Below are 20,990 nucleotides of genomic sequence, written 5' to 3'. Positions count from 1 at the left end.
CTTGTCGCTAGTATCTTCGCTGGTATAGCAATATACTCACTATGTCGGAACGGTACACCCGCGGCGGATGGCGGCTTCTTGCAAATCATGACGACCACGAGGGGTAACACGGAGATGGAACGGCTGGTGTTGCGACAGGACTTGACGAAGACAGACAAGCTGCCGGTGGAGCTTAGAAGCCTCAAGGTACGGTACGGTGAACTGGTTGGCGCAGATGTACCGGGAATTGAGGGAAGGTTTGGGTTCGGAACGGCTGAAGAGACAATCAGTCTGAGGAAGCGGAAGTGAGACCAGATATAGTGAACGCGCGAAAAAGAACAAGAGTCATCGAAACAGAGCAGTGTCGTAGGGCAATACTATGTGCCGGCCAAGTTTATCCCTGAGCCTACAATGAAGCCACTTCCTGTACTATTGTGGGCCAAAGGGCATGGCTCGTCTCTGTTGGGTGACAGACTCCTACAAAGGACTCTCTGGAACTCGAGCTGAGGAGTTGGCATCGAAATAAATCCAATATGGCTCTCTAGTCTGCTGTACTGTTTCGCAATATTGTCCTTAGCCGCCGACGGCGTACCTATAGATCTCTACGCGTCACTGTTAAGTGAGACTTTGGGAGAGTCGCGTATTTTGACTCTGTCGGGGATCAATACAAGTTACATCGTTATTGCTACCAAGAGGTAGATGACGTAGACTTGGCTTAAACCAACACGATTATAGGCTTTGTAATGTATTTTGATTGCTTTCTCAAGGTCCAGATTCTGAAAGCTTACGCAATAGGCGCGTAGAAGCTGAACTTCCCCTTGGGATCATACTTCTTTTTGAGCGCTTTCAGCTTCTTCTGCCTCCAGTCCTCGTGACCATACCACGCCTCTGGCCCCTCATTACCATACGCATAGTTTACGTAGATATGTAGCTCACTAGACCCTGTGCCCTCGCGAATGATCTCACGAAGCTGCGTGCCGAGCTCCTTGACTGCCTCGTCTTGCGCCTTTCCAGTCGAATTGTATATAATCAGAGGTGCAGCGAGGGTATGCGCGTCGCGAAAGCCGAATGCGCTAGCATCGTTGCTACGGTCGCGAACAGCACCACTGGCGTAGTCCTCGAACATGAAGATGGAGTTGTAGTATGGGTTGTCGGCTCCGGCAACGACGGAGGAGTAGATATCCCAGGCTTTGCGCTGCGCGGTGACATTGTAGGACTTGATGTAGATAGGGAAGCGAGGGTTGTTGAAGCCGAAGTCCTGGCATGGAGGTGATTCGAGCGCGATGCCGGTCCACTTAGCGAGATCTTTGTAGGTGCCGGACTGGGGTGTGGCGGCGAGAGGGCCGATGTCGTGGAACGGTGCGGTATATTTGGAATCCACAGTGGTAACACCCTCTTGAACGATGTAGATGATGATCACCGGCTGAGTATATGTTAGCGAATGTAGTACAATCAGCAACGGTCATATCTTACCCCCTCGGTATCGTATCTTGCATCATTCTGCCAGTACGTCCAGTCATGTATATCCGCGGACTGCTTTCCACCTTGAAGAATGTACTTATTGGCGGCCTCGTAGACTTGCTCGACTTTGTCACCACTGAAGACGATCGTCTCGATTGCCCAGTCGTATTGCTCGATGTCGTACACCTTTGTGGTAACGGATGTAACGACGCCGAAGTTGTGACCAGCCCCTTGCATACCCCACCAGAGGTCTGATTTGCTGTCGATTGTCTTAAAGTCTCCATTTGCGAGCACGATATTCATGGAAAGGAACTGATCGGTGATAAGACCATAGTGGCCTTGGAACCATCCGTGACCGCCACCGAGGGCTGGTCCCAAATAGCTGACGCATTCGCAGCAGCCAGTGACTAAGTGGTGTTAAAGTAGGCCGAGTCTATTGTGAAATTGGAAAGCTGACCAGTCTGCTTTCCAGCGTCCCACAGAGTGTCTGTCAGGTTCTTCACGTTGGCGCCACCACCGATAGTCGCTGACTTTCCGTCTTTGGCAATGGTAACTGAGTTCAACTGCGGCAGATAGATCTCGATACCATAGTCCATCTTGGCCAAGGTCGTAAGCGTCCCATGATGGCCATTGTAGGTGAGGAACGGGATGTTGTGATCATTCGCAAACTTGACCTGCCGTGGACGTATCAGCTGTTGTTTCTTCTCTCTCATGTTCAGACGCATGACGCCTGCATGTGAACTTACAATCTTCTGGACGTCCTTCTCCGTACCCGGTGCGATCACAATGCTCGGCGTAGGAGCCTGTAGATTGGACCATCGGGTGGTGTAAGTAGCAAACTCCTTCGTATCGGGGAGGTAAATCTTCGCGGTAGCAGAGAGATACGGTGCTAATGACTTCACGTCGATACCTGCTGCGGATGTTCTGGCGAAGAGGTCAAATGGTGAGGTAGGAGTTCCCGACGCAATGGTAAGAAACGAGCTTGCGATAGCCAACGGTGCCAGAATTCTTGCAAACATGATGCCAGTGGGGAGGTGTCAAGCAGGATGCGAGACACGGCCGTGGGTTACCAACATCCTGGAATGTGGCTTCAAAGCATCTCAAATACGAGAAGACATCTGCGCTGTCGGCTAAAAGCATCATGCTCAATGAGGAAGATCTCCGGGCCGTCCTGCAGCGTGCTTGTCGTCAGGGTCTAGATGGCGCAAAGGCGGGATAGGCTGCATCGCAGGATTCAGCTCGGTCACACAATCTGTGGGAACCTGATCCTACGATGAGCTTGTCGTCGCTGCGACTTGCGCGCTTGCACGTTATAAAGGTTTGTGGGGCTCAGGCATCACCGCGATTGGCTCGGGGCTCGGACAAGATGCCGCGAGCCGCACCGTTGCCCTGGCCCGCCCAGACGCCAACAGCCGCTTCCTCTGCGCTAGTGGAGGTGCATTTTCACCCACATCCTTGCTGGAAGGCTTGCACCATCGTACTTCACAAATCCGTCGAAGGGCATGTATGTCAGCCTCAGTTCTGCCAACGACGCTACCAAATGCTGAATGCGCACCTTTTACCCGTGACTGAACCACGAACGTGACCATCGAAGGCGTTGATCTCCTTGGCCAAGCGAACATGCAAATGCGATCTAGCAAGCCAGAAAAGACAGCATTGCTCGTATTCAGCGTGATTCTGATCTATGGCCGGCAAGCCAAGAACTGCGCCGCTTTGTTCCTCTCTCTCCTCGCACAGTATCCGCTGGCGAGATCAGATTAGGTGCCAATATGCCTTCGGGCCGATGTGATGTGGGTGACTGGGATATCTGTTGGCGGGCATCTCATCGAGGTAGGCTACGCTATGGAAATATCGGATACAGACTTAGTTTCATCTGTTTTGCTCTGAATCTGCGGTTATACCGACCGACCCTGAGTTCAAGAGTGATGGGCCAGACGTGAATCGATCATCCAACACCATTGTTGTAGAATACGCTATCGGAACCGTGGAGCTATGGACCCTCTATCCACTCGTTATCCCCTTCACGTGTTTGCGAAAATACGCCAGGATCACCGACGTGGGCCTCCGCGAGCTACAAGTAAATGACTACCTAGTATGGATTGCTATTGTGAGTAGCACAGAATGCTTCATAGATTCCACACTGCTAATAGACCATTCATAAGCTCATCCACACCGCCCAATGCAGCCTCAGGTACAGCCTAGGAGTGCACGTACATGGTCTCGCAAATGATGGCATGACGCCATCGCAAGACGACCCCGAGTACAAATTGAGATATACACGAAGCTAACGCCTTGCACCAAAGACAATATCGTGAGTGCCGACACGCACGTAGCTAACATAGCTTCAGAGTCATCGGATCCAAGATCCAGGTAGCTGGCTAGACCACCGCTGCATGCCTACTTTGGTCTCTCAAGCTATGTCTAGCAGCTTTCTGGCTTCGTCTCACGGTGTGTATACCTCTCCCACTAGACCTGAAAGCTTCGACTGACATGAATCACAGGCTGGCCTCGGGATGTACACGACCCGCATCTACATTGCTTTCGCTTCTATCATCACCAGTTTCGTGATTATCATACTCACCATATACCTCTCCTGCCGGCCATGTAGGCGCTCCTGGCAGACCAGCCCCGATCCTGAAAACTCGTGTCAAGCAGTGATATCGAAGCGTTTGATCTGGGTCAAATTCGGTCTCAACGTATCCACTGATGTTTATTTTCTACTGATACCAATTCTCATGCTATACCTCGGCTCTTATGCACCCTTAGCATAGTAGCTCCTCAAGACTAACATGAGGTTGTCCAAGGCCTCTTTGTCACTGACACCGTATCCAGAGATGACCTTCTTGAAGGGCTTAACGGCACATGCGGACTTCACCTTACCCCAGTCCTTCTCCGACAACTCCCCATCCTTTGGCCAGAATCTCACATTATGAGCATCTACCTCCTCCAACTTTGCATTCGACCTCCAAAATTTCTCAACGAATATTGTGTCGTCATTTGAGCCCTCCTTCGCACCCCGGAAGGCTTTGCTTAGACCCATGCCAAACCGAACAAAACCCTCCCGAATTGATATTGGCTTCGCATTCACCAGGCTCCACCTGTCCAACTTGATGTCAATCCTGACATGCTCGTTCTTCTTGGCGTATTTGAGCAGACCATGAAGAACTGGTAGGCGAGGTGTGCGTTCAGGACCCCAACTCGACATATACGTGACCGTGCGCATCGTGCGGTCCAGGAATGCATCGCTCAGATTGAGCACTCTGACCAAATGCAGGCCCCGATCTTCTTCGACGCGCAGATGGTTGATAGACATCTCCAGATACCTGGCCTCTCTGCTGAACTCTTTGCAGATTTCGGAAATGCGATTGTACGGTGCATTATCGCGAGCCGGATCTTGTAGGAAGGACTTGCCATCCTTTGGTACTGAAATGGCTATGGTACCGGGGTCATCAAGGACATACCTCCAGATGTCTTGCCGGATCTCAGGAGGAAGTTGGAGCAGAGCGCTCTCACCGGTTTGATAGCGCGAATACTTGACCTTGTTCATCGTGAAGCTGCCGACTTCATCTCCTTGCATGGCGAACATGACCATTGTGTACTTGGGATGTAGGCGCCAAATCGCTCTCAGATCCGCGTTCTTGAGAACCTGATCTTTCGTTCCGCCTCCCATGCGCATTGTGGAAGCGTCGATCGACAGTATGGAGCTGGTCGTGATGGCTCCAGTGACCGTGTCGAAACAAGCGAGCTTGATGATGGCGCCATCGAGGGTGATCGCGAAGCGCTCGGCTGATATGTCGTTCTCGAAGTATCCGGTATAACGCGTAAGCGTGGCAGGGTTGAGAGCCATTGCGATTGCGATAGGGAGAGTAGTGAGAATGTAAGAGCGAGAGATACTGATTGCGAAGTAGAGAGCTGGAGAGGTGTTGTTGTGCAAGCGAAAGTTGAAAAGGACGATAAAGCGGGGGCGCGTCTTGATACAAACGCTCGCATGCTCGTTCACTCTCACTTCTCACCGGGCGGTTCTAGAACCTTGAGCGCATTCACCTCGTCCTCACTTTCTTCACATTGTGCAACAAACATGGGCTTTCACCATCCGGTTCCTTGCTCATCGGTCCCAATCGGACATGTCGACGTGACTCGACGAACGAAGCTGGCTCAACGGCTCCAGGTTGCTATATCTGCTTAGCTGTCAATTCAATGGCTCTCCAATGCATGCGTTTGTCGTATCCAAAGGCGTCACAACGATACGAGGACGTCACGACCGGCGACATGCGTTCGGTCCCCGCGGCGTTGGTATTTGAGTTAATCAGATCACATACCAAGAGACTGAGCGCACATGTCTGGGCTTTACATCAGAAACACCCTTCTGGCGACCCTCATAACGGGGCTCATCAGTCTCTTCATCAGGCCCGGCGTGGGTTCGCCAGTCAAAAGCCAATCGTACACCATTGCCCACGCTTTATTTCCACCAGTATCGAGGACATCTCCATGACAGGGTATAATTCGCTCGATCTGCCATTCCACTACTCTCTTCGCATCGCGTCGCATCAAAGTGTAGTCAACGGTCGCAATGTGGTAAACGAGGCGTTTCGCCCATATCGATCGCGGGTGTGCGCGCTTCGCAAATTCGCGCGAGAAAGGACCTTGGTGCGACGAGCTAGGACAATATTGCTGACAGAAGGTCAGCGTCCGATGTGGCGTACGCGTCCGGTGATTGCGCGACATACCTCGGTGCATGGTAGGTTCATCATCAGATCGGACTGTATCAGTGTCTTCGTCGGCTTGTGATACCAAGCGACACAGTATGTGATGAACCCCTCGAACAGTACGGTCTCGATGTCCTGCACGAAGTCGAACTGGTCTTCCGGACTTGTCCGCCAGTCCTCGTAAATGTAGTCCCACTCCACGTCTTTTCTCTTGCTGTCCAGACCCGGAACGCCGATTGTCTTTGCTTCTGGCCAAGCATCGATATAGTCTCTCACATACATGTGATGCCCAAGATCACACGCCACGAGATCAACGCCTCCAAGCTTATCCAGCTTGTTGCGCACCGCTTGTTCGAGCTGGATGGGGTTGAGGAGAAGGACTCGGTTGTCGTGCAATCGGATGGCTGTTGCGCGATTGCCTACTGCGACAAATTTGCGGTAGCCGAAGGGCGCGAAGCGGTTGAACGGCGTGGAGAAGGTGGTGATGGTGGGCGTGACGTCGCGAATGGTGAGCCCAGCGGAAGGCATACTCGCGTCCAGGTGTGATTGGAAGCTGTCTGAGCCTTGTATCAATGATATCTCTGCGGTATCGATGATCGTGGGTTTGGTACGCGAGGCTATCGTCTAGACATGACGCGGGTGATAAGTTGGGACATCCATGATGTCGTCATGACGCTGTGCGGTCAGCCGGGAATGTGAGATTCGTGGCCTAAGACACTCACAATGGAGCAACATCGTGGAGGCGATGCTGCGCTTTGTGGGTAGCAGTATACATTACCTGGTCTACGTTTTACTGGGTTGAAGTCGGTGCGCATGTATGCAGTAGACGACTGGACATCGGGCATTCCAGTAGTTTAGAGGCGGATATGTTATTCTCGGGCTGTCTTAAGACCACAGGCTTATAGCTAATCACCTTCACAGTCATCAGACAACGGGAATGCGGTGACCGTGGGCTGCGGTCCTGACTGTCAGCTCGAATCTGCCCACCTGGGCAGGTGGGTTTCGACGCTCGCAAGCCACCCGGGCCAATCGCATTCATTGAGCTCTTGTCGATTCAGGAACGGTAATATGGTAGCCATCCGTTCCCGGAGTGAGAGTGCACATGGCATCGTGACAGCGATTTGATGTGTTGAAGAACGGTCTGTCGTGAACATGATGCGCGTCTACCGAGGACTGGCGCGCGGCATCGGCGCTCCGTGCTCGGGCCGACACCCGGCCGATCGCTGCATTTCTGCGCGACTTCAACAACGTCACACAGTATTCCACCAGCACTGTATGCTGCCATCAGCGTTTTGCGCTCGCGATCAGCATTATAGTCGACCGACCCTGGAAGTCGCGTTCCGGCTTTGTATTCGCACGCAAATGATTGTACTTACGTGACACCACTTCCACGTGATGAACGCAGCTGCCGCGCTTACTTAATCACCTTCACCTTCACCATCACTGTTGGTATATCCGGCTTCTGCCTGGATCGCCTTAGCGTATGGTCCAAGCTCCGTGCGTCTATCTACTGCCTTGTCTTTCTCTCTCAATCTTCCTCCAGCACCAGACCGCGCCAGGGCAATACTCGACAACGCCCCACGCTCAACACGCGCGTCTTCGCTATCAATCTTCTATAGTCCTCCATCGGAACCGAGATCGCGGTAAGTCTTTCTTCCTCCCACAGTTATTATTAACACATCAGGCACTGCGCTTGCGACTTCCCCAATCGCCTCTCCATCTTTTCAGACATCATCGACACCAGGGAGTGAGTCAGGTCGGCTGAACCCCAGCATCGTGGCTCGCCCTGGTGGCATCCGACCGCGTCCAGCGTGCGGTGGTGCAGTGTGCGGGAAAGTCAAGTGGCCGGCTCCACTTCACTTACACTTCGCATGAGCAGGAGAACGCACGTATATCGAGCGTGCAGGACCCTAGCCGACGACATTATGAGAGCGGCTGGTCCGACGATAATGCACCGTCGATGAGACTGAGCACCCTGATTCGGGAAGCCTGCGGGTGTGTACTGAAAACTCGATGAGCTGGACTCGTCGCGTGGATGGCAGTTCGACAATATGCCCCGGCGCATCACGTCTTACCCGTCGGTCAGGTGGGCAGGACCGAGCAGATTCTTTTGCTTTGTCCTGCTGGGTGTCCAGACCTCGCGGGTACATGTTCGCCCGAGGTCCCTCCCCAGCCCAGATCCTCATTACTGTGTCACATGAGAAGATCCCTTTTTCATTGAGTCTTCACCAGATTGTGGTGATGCTTGAGGAAGATGACAGCTTACTACCGTGAGCGTATGCGTTAACCATGAGAGTATGAGGAATACAAACACATGTAGGTTTCTCAATCGATTGAAGATACCACCTCGTAGTCCTCAAACGGATGTCCCTTCTCCTCAAGGTCGAGTACAGACATGGCCTTCACGCCGACAACTCCAGGATGCGGCAAGCTCAAGCGACCAAGGAGCACGTATGTTCGCCAGGCCTTCGGCCTCTTTTCATCTTATAGCTACATAACTCCCATGTCACTGCCCAGCCATGATGCTCATGATTGTGTCCTTTGGGATGCGTTTCGTTACAGTGTTGATGTCGTCATCGAATGGCAAGTCCGCTTACGATGAATTGCCGTGCGAAACTACATTTTTCATTGAGTTCTCACCAGATCCCGGTGTTGTTTGAGGAAGAAAGCGAAGTTTCACGACGCATACGTAAGACAAACATAGAACGTTGCCGCATACAGCCACCTACCCGCTTTCTGTAGGATTACCGATACAAGCTTGTAGTCCCTACAGAGATGTTTGCTGTTCGCATAATTGAGCAACAAAGTCAACGTATGTGGCATTCTTGCCTCGCGCATCGATCTGGATACGGGCTGACTCTGATGTCGTCTGCCAGCCATTGCACAGCATCGAAGCCGATACGACTACGATCACGATCCGCTTCGCCTGTTAGCGCTTCAAAGACGTACTTGCGAAAGACATGCTGCTCTTCGTCGCGTACATCACTGATGGTCATTCACGAATGTCCATCAATCGCATCAACGAAGTGCATCGCGAATTCGCTGACGAAGCGACGAATTTCGAGCTTCGACACAACATCCTGGTATGTACGAATGTGGGAAAGTTCGTCAGGCTCATCGAGATGGAGAAGAAACGTCTCCGGCTCTGCCTCCGACAAGTCGTCCTCAGGAAAGAATGGGGTATGTCTCCGCTCGTCTTCCCGAAGACAAAGGATCTTCACAGCATATTGGCGTACGCCAAATCGAACCTGGCGGCGACAATACAGACTCGCCACGCTTGTTGGCGCTTCAAAGACCCACTTGCGAAAGACACGCTGCTTTCCGTGGCGTATGGGAGGGGCATAAGGGAGGCTGTCCGAGGTCAGAGGTTCGTGATGTCGTGGCCAGGCGATTCTGGAATGCTGAGGCAATGGCAAAGTGTGTCGAAGGTATCTGGGTTGTATGCTGGTACTGTCAAGTTCGTTCCGGCTAAGGATGTCTTCCACGAGGCTGCGTTTCGTTTCCAGGTCTCCTTGGCCTTGAGGAAGACGACGACATTCCGTCACGCGTTGACCCCTTATCATCTGTATGCGCCAACAGCGGCTGAGATGCTCGTCAGGGGTGTAAGAGCCTGGTATGAGGAAGGCGTGTGAGTTCATATATCCGCGAGACCCTAGGACTTTGTATTACCATAGATACGTAGTCCCGATGTATTCCTCCAAGCCGGGCGTCGTCCGCACAACCTTGCTGCCATTACACATCGTCAACCATCCGCCACCGTCCACTCATCAACGCATTACTCTCCTCACAACTCTCATCCACCAACTTCCTACTCCCCTCCATGTCCACGACTGGCAGTCTGACTTCGAATCTCTTCCCTTCCGGCGGCGCTGCGCCCTCGATCTTGTACGGAAAAGGCACGTACTCCGGAAGCAAACCCAATTGTTTCAGCGCCGTCGCGTGGTCCCAGCTGATGTGTTCATGACACAGTCGATCGCCGCGCATAGCAACGACACTGGTGAACGGAATGGCTAAGGGTTTTCCGGTGGGAGGGATACCAGGGAGTAGCCATGGAACTTCTTTGGTGTGGGTAAGCGTGAAAATGAACTCGTCGATTACACGGTCGATGCCTACGGTTCGTGAGACGAGGGCGAGGGCAGTGTCGGGTGGGTTGCTGAAGACGAAGTGGTGCGTGTAGAATGCTGTCAGTCGCTCTTGGCCTACGCCTCCGCTGGTGGGTGGTCAGTATGCCATGGTCCCCCGCAATGCGGATATTGGAGGATGGTGGTTCAGAGATACGTACGTCATAGTCGGGATATGGTTGACATATGGCTGATCCACCATCGTAGCCATCGTCTTCTCCACATCCCTCTCGCCGAACTCGAACTTGGTGTGCTCTTCCCACACAGCCTCCAGATCGAAGAAAGGGCCGCCGAGCAGCGGCTTCAAGAAAGTCAGACTCCTCGTATGCGCAATGCCCGCGCTTCGCTTGTGGTAGTGCTCGTCGCTTGGAAGCACCCATTCAGAATCTTTTGTCGCATCCTCGTACCGGTATGTCTTGACAATGTTCTCCGGAAGTGGCACTGCGTTCTCCGAGGATGATTCTGGGACCAATGAACATGATTCGCGGCGGTGAGGGTCTGGTATCCCCGCGACGTGTATTAGTTGAGGTGGCAGTGCTGTCGAGCTTAGTGTGGAAAGGCTTTTTCCGCCGTAAGAGATGAGGGCCTTGATCGCGGGATTCTGACAGGCAGCTTCTTCGAGATAGTAGGGAATCCTTGATAGATATGCTGGAGACGGTCGTCAGTATGTGGCTGGGGTAACCATACGCGACGCGAGTGGGAGTCGACGCACATATCAGTCCGACACCATTGCCGAACTCGCATTGTTCACAATCCTTCAATACATCCAGCGCTTTCTGGAGAGGAAATTCGCCGTCGACTTTGCCTGGAACCAGCAGCTGTTGGGTAGTCAGCATTGGCATGAAGCCGATACCTTCCTCGCTATTCATCACGCGATATCTTCCACTATTTCATCCTCATCCTCACTTCACCAAGATATACCAACATACCTGCACAACCGCGAACCCCTCCTCCGCCCACTTCTTCAACGGCGGCGGATCCAAACACCCCTCTTTCGCTTCCCTCGCCGCATAATGATTCAACACGAGAACCAACCCCGGCCCCTTCCCTCGCCTCGAAAGCGGCGCCTGGAGTGTGATATCCGATGTTATGATTTGAGGCTGCGGTGGCGGGGCCTGCGCCGGCGATGACGATGGTGGGGTAACGGGCGCGCCACCCATGATTGTCGCGATTGCGATGTTTACTTTTTCTGTTAAAAAGAAAAGGTCGGATTGGTGAAGGGGTGATCTGATGGGTAAGGGCGGATACAATGGAGATTGTGGAGAACAAAGGAAATGCCGTCCCTGACACCTTCCTAACGCGTGCAGGCGGGTAAGTGTGGGGTAAAAAGGACGAACCTCTGCTCCCGCAGTCCGCTACATCTCATCAACCACCAGACAATCCTGCGCTCATCAGCTATTTGAGCCCCTCGCATGCTAGCTTGCATCTGCGGGTGTCTTCATCCTGCACGACCACGTCCTCCCACATCTTCTCATGTAACACCCACTCGATATAAAGTCGATCACTCCCGCAAGTAGAGTGCTCGTGTCGCACCAACCCCTCTGTAAGAGCTCGATTGAGCGATTCCGCGCATATAGCACGGCGTCACGAGATAGTGCTGTTACATCTCATAGCGTTGTTGACGCGTGCAGGTCGGACTTTTCTGGGTCATGTGCGAGATGCTTCATAACCGAAATGATGCGATTGGGTTGATTGCAGCTGGAGTAGCGTGGTCCGTGGCATGTTCGTGGGTATCAAGGGGATTCGAGTGCCAAAGAGGGTTAGATTTGGGGTTTGCCAGAAGCGCATTCAAGGCTGTCACATCTCTTTTAAGAGAGACGCAAGCAGGGCATACATGTTTGCGCAGAACCAGGTAGACCTGTGTCGTCCTGTTGCTGTACCAGGCACGCATTAGCCAGGCTACCTAGGTATGCATCGCATCCAATCAACCTCCTCGACAGTATGTGTGTCGCCAAACCCACGCGGAGACAGCGCCAAGCGGGATATGTTGATGTCACGTGGACTCTCCGTGCATAGTCAGGTGCAAACGGAGAAGCCGGTGTGCAAGGTTATGAGCGCGGAATTCTATTCGTCCACATGACATTGACGCGTTCATATCCAACGCGTCTGTTGGTCCTCTTCCTCGACGTCGCCATCTCCTTCCAACGACGAGCATACCCAACATCACGATGCACATCTACCCTACTCCGATCCTTTCGCGAACGACTCTGAATAATTACACTAGCTGGTACCGCACCGAGAACGGCTACCGCGCTATCGTTACATCCGACGGCGTTTCCCTACATCTGGGGCAACATCAGCCATGTCTGCGACAACATCCTCGAAACCTGGGACCTAGGATGGTCCAGCATACCCACGTTCAGAAGTGGTGGTGATTCTGCAGAGGAACGGGCCCTCAACGCTGAATTCCAGGCCTCCAAGCCTTGCGTCATCAATACAAGCGAGGTGTCACAAATCCGTGACAAACAACACGGTTTAGATCCGAGGTCTGCATGCGCATAGTTACACCATACCGACATCCCCTCTGCCAACTGTTGCTATTCTCGTCAACGATGTCACGTTCGTACTTCGCGACACGAGATTGGTACGGATATCAGGAGCATACGCTTACTGCATCAGAAGAGGACGCCAAACTTCATCTTCGTTTGGTGACTACAAGACAAGGATTGCTAACATTTATGATTGGTATCATGCAATGTGAGCTCCCGGGCGCCCAGTCATGTTGCATCTATCTACATCTTGACCTAATGTCGTCGCTAGGCTACTGCTGAAGCCACCCCAGCATCGCTCGTCCGTCCCTTGAGTTCTTTTAGTACCTTCGCTGCGATCGCGACGGCATCTTCAGGGAGACCTGTATATCGTAAGCGACTATCGCCGAAACTGCACTTCCGAAGCGCACGACTTACCAGCAACTCTCGCGACCTTCAACGCATGGCTCTCGCGATTGACACCCTTCCTCAACCGATGCACGTATGAGAACTTGCCGTCTGGCTCTTCAAGAACATCGTTGCAGTAGCAGCCCAACTTCGCAAAGACCTTTGTCATATCCGCGAGCGCGTGGAAGTGCGTCGCGAAAAGCGTCCGACATTGGTTGACGTGGTAGAGGTGGTGGAGGCAGGCGTACCCTACTGCGATACCATCCTCAGGTGTGGTTCCCCGCCCAACCTCATCCATGATGACGAACGAGCGAGGCGTAGCCTCTTTGAGGATCTGGGCTGTTTCCAGCATCTCGACCATGAATGTGGATTGATCTTGGTACAAGTTGTCTGCTGAGCCGACGCGACTGAAGATCTTATCGACTAGGCCGGTCTCCGCATACTCCGCTGGGACGAAAGATCCGGTCTGCGCTAAGATGGAGATGAGCGCATTCTGGCGGAGGTATGTACTTTTGCCAGCCATGTTTGGACCTGTGATGAGCCATATGCGCTCATTGTCGCCAAGTTGGCAGTCGTTGGGGGCGAACCTGCGACCTTGTTCGCTGAGGCCAGCTTCGACGACAGGATGCCGACCACCGACGATGTTATGCGATGGCTCCGCACTCAGTATGGGTCTGATGAGATCTTTCTCCATCGCGAGTGTAGCGAATGCGCATGCGACATCAAGCTCATCGAGCACGGCAGCGTTACGTCTAAGTTTCACGAGGTTCTGGACGACACCTTCCCGAAGCTCGGCCAGGACACGTTGTTCCTCTGATCGAATCCGGAACCGTGTCTCGTCCATTTGCGCGCCCAGTGAAGTCCACTCCGGGATCTGAAACGAGCGTGTGGACTTGCTGCTACTCAAACTTCTTGGGTAAAAGGCAGTAGCGCGAGCTGCGTCCTTGCCCTTGACGTGAGCAATGTGCGCGAGGTTCGGAGTCCACTTCAACACCAGGCTTTCTGTACCCATCTTTTGACGCATCTCTTGTTCCAGGCTGGCCTTTGCTTCTGTCATCTTGTCTAAATTCTTGTGAAGGCGTTGAAGTGTCGCACTAGCATTGCGCTTCATGATATGAACATCTTCCCGTCCATCGGTCGCACTCTTGAAGCTCCCAGTGATCATGGTAAGCTTCGGCTGAACGCGCTTCGGCAAGCTCTTCAGATCCTCTTCTCCAGCCTCTCGACCGATCACATCCTGGGCCAAGTCGGACATCTCTTCAGCTTCTTCGTTTTCCATGCGGTGGTACTCGGAGAGGCCGTCTTCGTCGATCGCATGCTGTATGCGGTTTGCGAGTTCAAGCGGTTGCGCTAGATCGAATCGACGCTCTAACATAGAAACGCACTGTCGTCTTCGAATATCTGATGTGGTTGAAGCTGTATCGACTGGGATGGAGTTCCTCGAGGTTGCGTGCTCGTGAAGGACGTCTACTATACTGGAGGTGACAAGGATGGTCTTCGACAGCTCCATGAGGTCATCCGCGTCGCCACGGCCATATGTGAACTTCGTTACCAATCGTAAAGAATCGAAAGTTTGCTCCAAGAGCAAGATGATGTCCTGACGGAGCTGCGGGTACTGTATGGTCTCCTCTACGAGGTCAAGTCGATCGTTGATAGTTGACAACGACATTGATGGCGCCGCTCGGATGTGTTAGCCATGGATCGGATTCACTGGTGTGCTGCTACTTACACAAGCGTTCCGTAAGCAGTCTAGTACCGCTTTTGGTGACCGTCTTCTTGAGTGCATGTAGCAAGCTTCCTTCATAAGTACCCTCGCGAATGGTGTTTCGGATCTCTAGCGCTCTCAAACTGTTCTTATCAATACTCATGTACTCCTCGGCTTGATGTCGCACTGGCGCGCGCAGTCGTGTCCGTGAACCAAGCAGTTGATGCTTGACGTAATGTAACAACGAGCCTCCTGCTGCGACTTCACCAGGAGTGAAGTTGACCGTGTCAAAGTCTTCCACGACGTCTTCCAACATGGGTATCCAGTCGTCGATAGTGAGCGGCTTTTCTGAGGGTTCCTGGAATGTGATGACATGTCCGTCTTCTTGCATGATCGAAACGATTCGTGAGTGATCCCGCTCTTGGAAGATACTGTCTAGTACAATTTCTCGCGGTTTGATACGGGCTACCGCTGACGGCAAGGATGCGATATCTGTACTTTGAGTAAGAAAGTCGCCGCTTGACAGATCAATCCAGGCCAGGCCGACCTCCGTACGGGGTAAGTTGAGAACAGAAGAGACACTCGAACTGCCAGGACTCTCCTTCACAGCCTTTTCTTGCGTAAGTACTTCGGGATTGACGTAAATGCTGAGGAGATAGTTATTCTCCCATGGGTCCATGAAATGTTCATCGATCAGAGTACCTGGTGTCACGATGCGCGACACTCGCCTGGTGTACTGTGGTTCTCCCTTCGCCTTTGTCGGTGCATCATTGAGATACTCGTCGCTAATAGCGACATGTTTGCTGAGGTCTTGGACGAGAATCTTCAGATACCTGTCAAGTTGGTATGCAGGGAAGCCTGCCTGACGGTGTCAGTGTCATGACAGGTCGCCGAATTGGACTACTGACCATGGAGACGGCGGGCTTCTTGCTACCCTTCGAAACCTTCCTCTTGGACTTTTTGATATTCAGCAAGGGCGCAAATTCGTCAGCATGCTCGAAGTACAACTGCAGCCTGCATTAGCTCTGGACATGTCGCACGAGCTGCATGCTTGCCTCATAGAAGCCGCCGACGCGTGTGACTAGCACGCAGTGACTGAACTTGAGCATGTTGTTGCGCACTTGCTGCAACAGCGGAGGGTATTCCGGTTCGGCATCATCTTGAGGTGGTAGTGCCTCGGCTTCCAAAGGTCCTTGCTGGAGGTCGTCAAGTGTCGCGGCAGACTTTCTCTTTGCGCCACGACATTGCGACACCGGAAAGCATGGTTGACCAACGAATGATGTTGCACGTGGTTTCGCGATGGGACGCGTCGAGCTTGAAAGTAGGGGCAAGGAAGCAGTACTGCAAACCCTTTGGCTGAGCTGATGTGAAGCTCTTCGGCACGCCAGATCATGACGCGTCAAACATCGGACATGTCTGGAAAGCATCCTCGGGCGGAATTGGCGTCAGAGAGATGTGGGGATAGCGCGGTGGTAGAGATGCAGGAACGCGTCTCGATGCGGTTAGCGCCCAATCTGCACGCGCGGGGTATCCGGAGCTTGAACAAAGTTACGACGCCGATGTCATTGACGTCCGACATTTACTCCATCCGCAACAAGATGGCATCCCAATTCGAGCCCATGAAGAATGATCTCATTCTGCGCACAGCGAGAGGTCAATAGCCCTATCTGGCCGAGATATCAACAGCATATTGACACTCAACAGGCGAAAAGGTCGAGCGCCCACCGATATGGGTGATGCGCCAAGGTAAGCATACATCGTCAATAACTATCATCAAAGCTGACGTTGTATAGCCGGACGTTACCTGCCGGAATACCATGAGGCGAAAGGCAAGAACGACTTCTTCGAATGCTGCCGCAGCCCCGAAATCGCCTCCACTCTCACCCTCCAACCTATCGAGCGCTACGAAGGACTCATCGATGCCGCCATCATCTTCTCCGATATCCTCGTCATTCCGCAAGCAATGGGTATGGAAGTCATAATGGTGGACAAGAAGGGTCCGCATTTCCCCGAGCCGCTGCAAACCCCAGATGACAAGCAATACAAGGAGGTCCTTGAGAGGAAGGTGGACGTTGCCGAATCGTTGGACTATGTCTACAAGGCTATCACGATGACTAGGCAAAAGCTAGCAGGAAGGGTACCGCTGATTGGCTTCTGTGGCGCGCCCTGGACATTACTGTGCTACATGGTCGAAGGCGGTGGCAGCAAGATGTTCATCCAGACCAAGACCTGGATCTACAAGTACCCCGAGGAGAGCAAGGCGCTGTTGCAGAAGATTGCCGAGCTTTGCGTGGAGTACCTGGCTCTTCAAGTTCAGGCTGGTGCACAGGTACGTGGCATTGCCAAAACACATCGGTCCGATGCTGACTATCGCAGATGATCCAAGTTTTCGATTCCTGGGCGGGAGAGCTATCGCCAACCTCCTTCAAGACCTTTGCTCTACCTTACCTCAACTACATTGCCGACAACTTGCCCGCGCGTCTCCAATCCAAGGGCCTCGAGCCCGTTCCTATGACCGTCTTCGCGAAAGGCGCATGGTACGCCTTGTCGGATCTTTGCGACACCAAATACAACACCATCGGCCTCGATTGGCTCCACGCGCCGGCTGAGGCATACAAGATCGCACAGGCAAAGGGCAAGGTGCTTCAAGGTAATGCCGATCCGGGTGTTTTGTACGGTACCAAAGAGTCCATCACGAAGGTAGTAGAAGAGATGGTCGCTGGGTTTGGTGGCGGCAAGCAGGGCTGGATTGCCAACCTTGGACACGGTAAGTCAAGTCATGGGTTGCATCATATGTCGCATCGTGCTAACAACTCGCAGGTATCACACCGTTCGTTAAGCCGGACGACCTGAAGTTCTACTTTGAAGAGATCCACCGGTTAACGAAAGCCTAAGGTCATGTTGACGGTTACACCTTATCTACATAATCTTGCTACATATAAGGAACAGCCTTAACATGTCTGAAGCATACCTCAAGAATCCAATGTGCGAATTAGATAAACCAACGTCAACGTAGGCGTCACAGTGTTAGTTGTTCCTGGATGCGATGCTCCAGATGCGGCCTTACTTGGCCGTCACATGTTGCGCACTGACCTAGGCCGCTTGCCTTACCCTGCCCCCGCCGAGTTCTACCCATGACTATCAGCAAATCACTGCACATCTTCTCCAAAATCACTCATCCGTACAACGTGACCAATTCAGAGATGTGGCCGATATACAGCCCCGAAACGTCAGTAAAGCCGTACATCGCATTTGGGCCTCCCCTACTGACACGGAGAATTAGTGAACAGTCCGACGTCAACGGCGCTCCGCACGCCATCATCGAGTCACCACTTCTCCGCCTCCCACCCGAGCTTAGGAACATTATCTTCGCCTACGCACTCGATCACGGGACAGTCTCTCCCCACCTCGGAACGACCTCGCTTGAGCGCAGGTTGAGGAAAGACCCAATCCGGAAGCGCTTCGGTCTGCTATTCACCTGCCGACAGATCTACGCGGAAACTGCTCTCCTCCCATACAAGCTTAACACGTTCAGTGTTTGGGGCTTGATACCCTTAGTGGCTCTCGAGAATTTCTTGTGTAGGCGAACTCAGGCTCAGATGCAGGTGATGGACAAGGTGCAGATGTATCATGAAGAATTGCGGGCGGCGACGGTGTGGATGGAGAAGATTGCCAGTTGTGAGCTTGAGCCGGCTTGGTATGCAACCTGAGGTTGCGCTACTTTACGGGTTGGAAATTGTTTCGATGAAGCTACAATGCGTGAGCCTGGATACCTTCGAAGAGCTCTTGGAAGGCGTAGTAAAAGTTGTTGGATACCGTATACTATCACGCCTCATGATCAGACTCGCAGTCACTGTCGTATTGGCAATCGAGGACCTCTCCATTAAGTCATCAAGGCATTTCCGCTCGTTGTCAAAGCGCTGTAGACCGTCGGGGGTGATTTCATTGTTGAAAAAAAGGGACCTACTCGAGGGGTCTTCGTTCGCTGCCTGGTCTGATGTGCGTTCCTGGTATTTTACACTACCTTCTCACCCGACTTACCTGCAGTTGAACTTCCAATCTATGACGACTAGCTCTACAATCAACCAAGGACCGCAATGATGTCGATGCGTCCACAACCGAGGAAGCGATCAGCGAGCAGCAGGGAGATGTTACGGCGAGCATCACTGATGCGAGCTCACATGTAAGCCACTCTACAGAACACAATACCTACATCTAACGCACGGCAAAAAGCTCCGAGCGCAATGCAGCCGCCTCGCCCCTCCTCCGCCTGCCCGCGGAACTTCGAAACGCCATCTTCGCCTACGCACTCAACCACGACACTTTGGTTTCCGCTCTCCCATTTTCAAGCGATCGCATGGTCATATTCTTTCACCGGAATCCGATCAATCTCCTGTTCGTCTGTCGCCAGATCTATTCCGAAACGGCGCTTCTTCCGTACAAGCTGAATTCGTTCGTGATCAATTGCTATCACCCTCGCAGTATAGCCACATTCCTGAACCGCCGAACGTCAGCTCAGATCAAGCTCATGTTGAACGTGACGGGACAATGGGCAAAGCGTAAGCCCCGGCGCAACGAGCTCTGCGACAAGCGCATGTCTGCGAGTGAATGGATGATGTGTCTACGTACACAAGGGGATACGGCCGCCGAATTTTGGATATGACTGTAGTTCCAGATTTGGGCGAATCTTGAGGGAGAAAACGCGATGGTTGGACATGTTTCGCGGATAACTGGACTTTACCTAGGTATTGTTACAGCCACCTTCAGCTAGCTTCACGCTTGGCGCACGGACGCAGTGTAAACACCAACAACTTCAATGCCATCCCATCACTCACGTGTTTCCTCTCCAACGTCCGCATCCGCACCATCTACTCGAAGCTCAGTCACGGCTAGGTCATGTCGAGTCTGGAGAAGCACTCCGAGGCCGCCAAGCCTCACGCCAACCCGGTTGTCGAAGATCCCACTTCCAACAGCAGTGCCAAGCTTGCGATCGCATCTCATGCAATTACCGCCGAGCACGAGATGTAGGCTATACGCAGACAAGATGAAGTAACGATGACTAACAAGTCATGACAGCTCTCAACGCGACGCCACGTCTCCTCTTCTTCGCCTCCCCGCTGAGCTTCGCAATCACATCTTCGCCCTTGCTCTCACGCACGGAGAGATTACGTGGGATCAGGGCGCCTGGCCCAAGACCAAGAACTTGGCCAATCTTCTATTTGTCTGTCGGCAGACGTATGCGGAGACTGCCCTTCTACCGTACTCACTAAACACCTTTGTCTTCGTGACGACTCGCATGAAGTCTATGGGCAGTTTTCTAGAGCGCCGAACACCTGCCCAAATCGAGCTTATACATGAACTGAGTTTGAGATATGTAGGTAGCAGAACACCGAAGGGGTACCTAACGTTCCCGGCGACCAACTGGATGACTGTATTGGAGATCTAGGGGAGCAGTTACTTGTAGCATAAGCAGAGACTCTTAGTCTGCTTACCTCGACTGGACAGTCTTTGTACGACACTAGCGTAACTTCTTTTCGAGCAACCTTTACATTCTAGAAAGGGGCGTGAGCGCATTGATCGAGTGATGCTACTTAAGCCCATTCACTCGTTCTTGTTTGCACTCAGCGCACTGACCCAGAGCGCGCATTCCAGCTTCTTATTCTCCCCATGATTCCTTGCGCTCAAGTGACGGTTTCCAACAACTCCAGGATGTCGACCTCGAAAACAGAGCGCACCAAGCATGGGACCGCGAGCCGCGCGACTCCAAATCGCGACTACATGTTCGAAGCCTACCGCTGTTTAACACTGTCAGCTAACAGATTTCGCCAGCACCGAGCGCAACGCCATCTCATCCCCACTCCTCCGTCTCCCCGCCGAACTGCGCGGCCAAATCTTTGCTCTCGCCCTCAACCACGGTTACATCCCGATGACCTTCCCATACCGCTCTCCCCGCTGGAAGATCAAAGGAGGTGCACGCCGAGGCTTTGAATATCGCTACCACTACAGGCAACTTTGCGACTTCTTCTACAACCCGATTACCTTCTCTGCGCTGTCCTGTTCCTTCAAACTCAAGAAGCGTCCAGTCCACAACTTCAAGCGTCTCAACCACCTCAAGCGGCCCATCAACCTGCTATTCGTGTGT

General features: G+C 52.8%; 7 protein-coding genes across 7 annotated transcripts; 1 reads left to right on the top strand and 6 right to left on the bottom strand.

Moving 5' to 3' along the window:
- Positions 1-763: 763 nt before the first annotated feature.
- On the bottom strand, positions 764-2,459 carry J4E90_009636 (uncharacterized protein; the record flags this gene model as incomplete). The annotated part of the gene is made up of 3 exons (XM_051439155.1): positions 764-1,402; positions 1,453-1,847; positions 1,898-2,459. 3 exons carry the CDS (start codon positions 2,457-2,459, stop codon positions 764-766), a joined length of 1,596 nt encoding a protein of 531 aa, XP_051287232.1.
- Positions 2,460-4,192: 1,733 nt separating this feature from the next.
- On the bottom strand, positions 4,193-5,287 carry J4E90_009635 (uncharacterized protein; the record flags this gene model as incomplete). Its single annotated transcript, XM_051439154.1, has 1 exon — positions 4,193-5,287. One exon carries the CDS (start codon positions 5,285-5,287, stop codon positions 4,193-4,195), a length of 1,095 nt encoding a protein of 364 aa, XP_051287231.1.
- A 500-nt stretch (positions 5,288-5,787) lies between these two features.
- Positions 5,788-6,674, bottom strand: J4E90_009634 (uncharacterized protein; the record flags this gene model as incomplete). Its single annotated transcript, XM_051439153.1, has 2 exons — positions 5,788-6,111; positions 6,168-6,674. The coding sequence occupies 2 exons, from the start codon at positions 6,672-6,674 to the stop codon at positions 5,788-5,790; spliced, it is 831 nt and encodes a 276-aa protein (XP_051287230.1).
- A 3,204-nt stretch (positions 6,675-9,878) lies between these two features.
- J4E90_009633 (uncharacterized protein) lies at positions 9,879-10,433 on the bottom strand (the record flags this gene model as incomplete). Its single annotated transcript, XM_051439152.1, has 2 exons — positions 9,879-10,356; positions 10,429-10,433. The coding sequence occupies 2 exons, from the start codon at positions 10,431-10,433 to the stop codon at positions 9,879-9,881; spliced, it is 483 nt and encodes a 160-aa protein (XP_051287229.1).
- Positions 10,434-13,135: 2,702 nt separating this feature from the next.
- On the bottom strand, positions 13,136-14,653 carry J4E90_009632 (uncharacterized protein; the record flags this gene model as incomplete). The annotated part of the gene is made up of 2 exons (XM_051439151.1): positions 13,136-14,618; positions 14,646-14,653. The coding sequence occupies 2 exons, from the start codon at positions 14,651-14,653 to the stop codon at positions 13,136-13,138; spliced, it is 1,491 nt and encodes a 496-aa protein (XP_051287228.1).
- Positions 14,654-14,864: 211 nt separating this feature from the next.
- On the bottom strand, positions 14,865-15,759 carry J4E90_009631 (uncharacterized protein; the record flags this gene model as incomplete). The annotated part of the gene is made up of 2 exons (XM_051439150.1): positions 14,865-15,706; positions 15,753-15,759. The coding sequence occupies 2 exons, from the start codon at positions 15,757-15,759 to the stop codon at positions 14,865-14,867; spliced, it is 849 nt and encodes a 282-aa protein (XP_051287227.1).
- Positions 15,760-16,446: 687 nt separating this feature from the next.
- On the top strand, positions 16,447-17,742 carry HEM12 (Uroporphyrinogen decarboxylase in heme biosynthesis; the record flags this gene model as incomplete). Its single annotated transcript, XM_051439149.1, has 5 exons — positions 16,447-16,501; positions 16,553-16,594; positions 16,642-17,177; positions 17,225-17,615; positions 17,669-17,742. 5 exons carry the CDS (start codon positions 16,447-16,449, stop codon positions 17,740-17,742), a joined length of 1,098 nt encoding a protein of 365 aa, XP_051287226.1.
- Positions 17,743-20,990: the final 3,248 nt, after the last annotated feature.

Source organism: Alternaria incomplexa (genome assembly GCF_024043165.1).
Source record: "Alternaria incomplexa strain BMP 0042 chromosome Unknown scaffold_16, whole genome shotgun sequence".
Lineage (NCBI taxonomy): Eukaryota > Fungi > Ascomycota > Dothideomycetes > Pleosporales > Pleosporaceae > Alternaria > Alternaria incomplexa.
The sequence above is the reverse complement of the archived record's forward strand: the minus strand, read 5'-3'. Positions and strand labels throughout refer to the sequence as shown.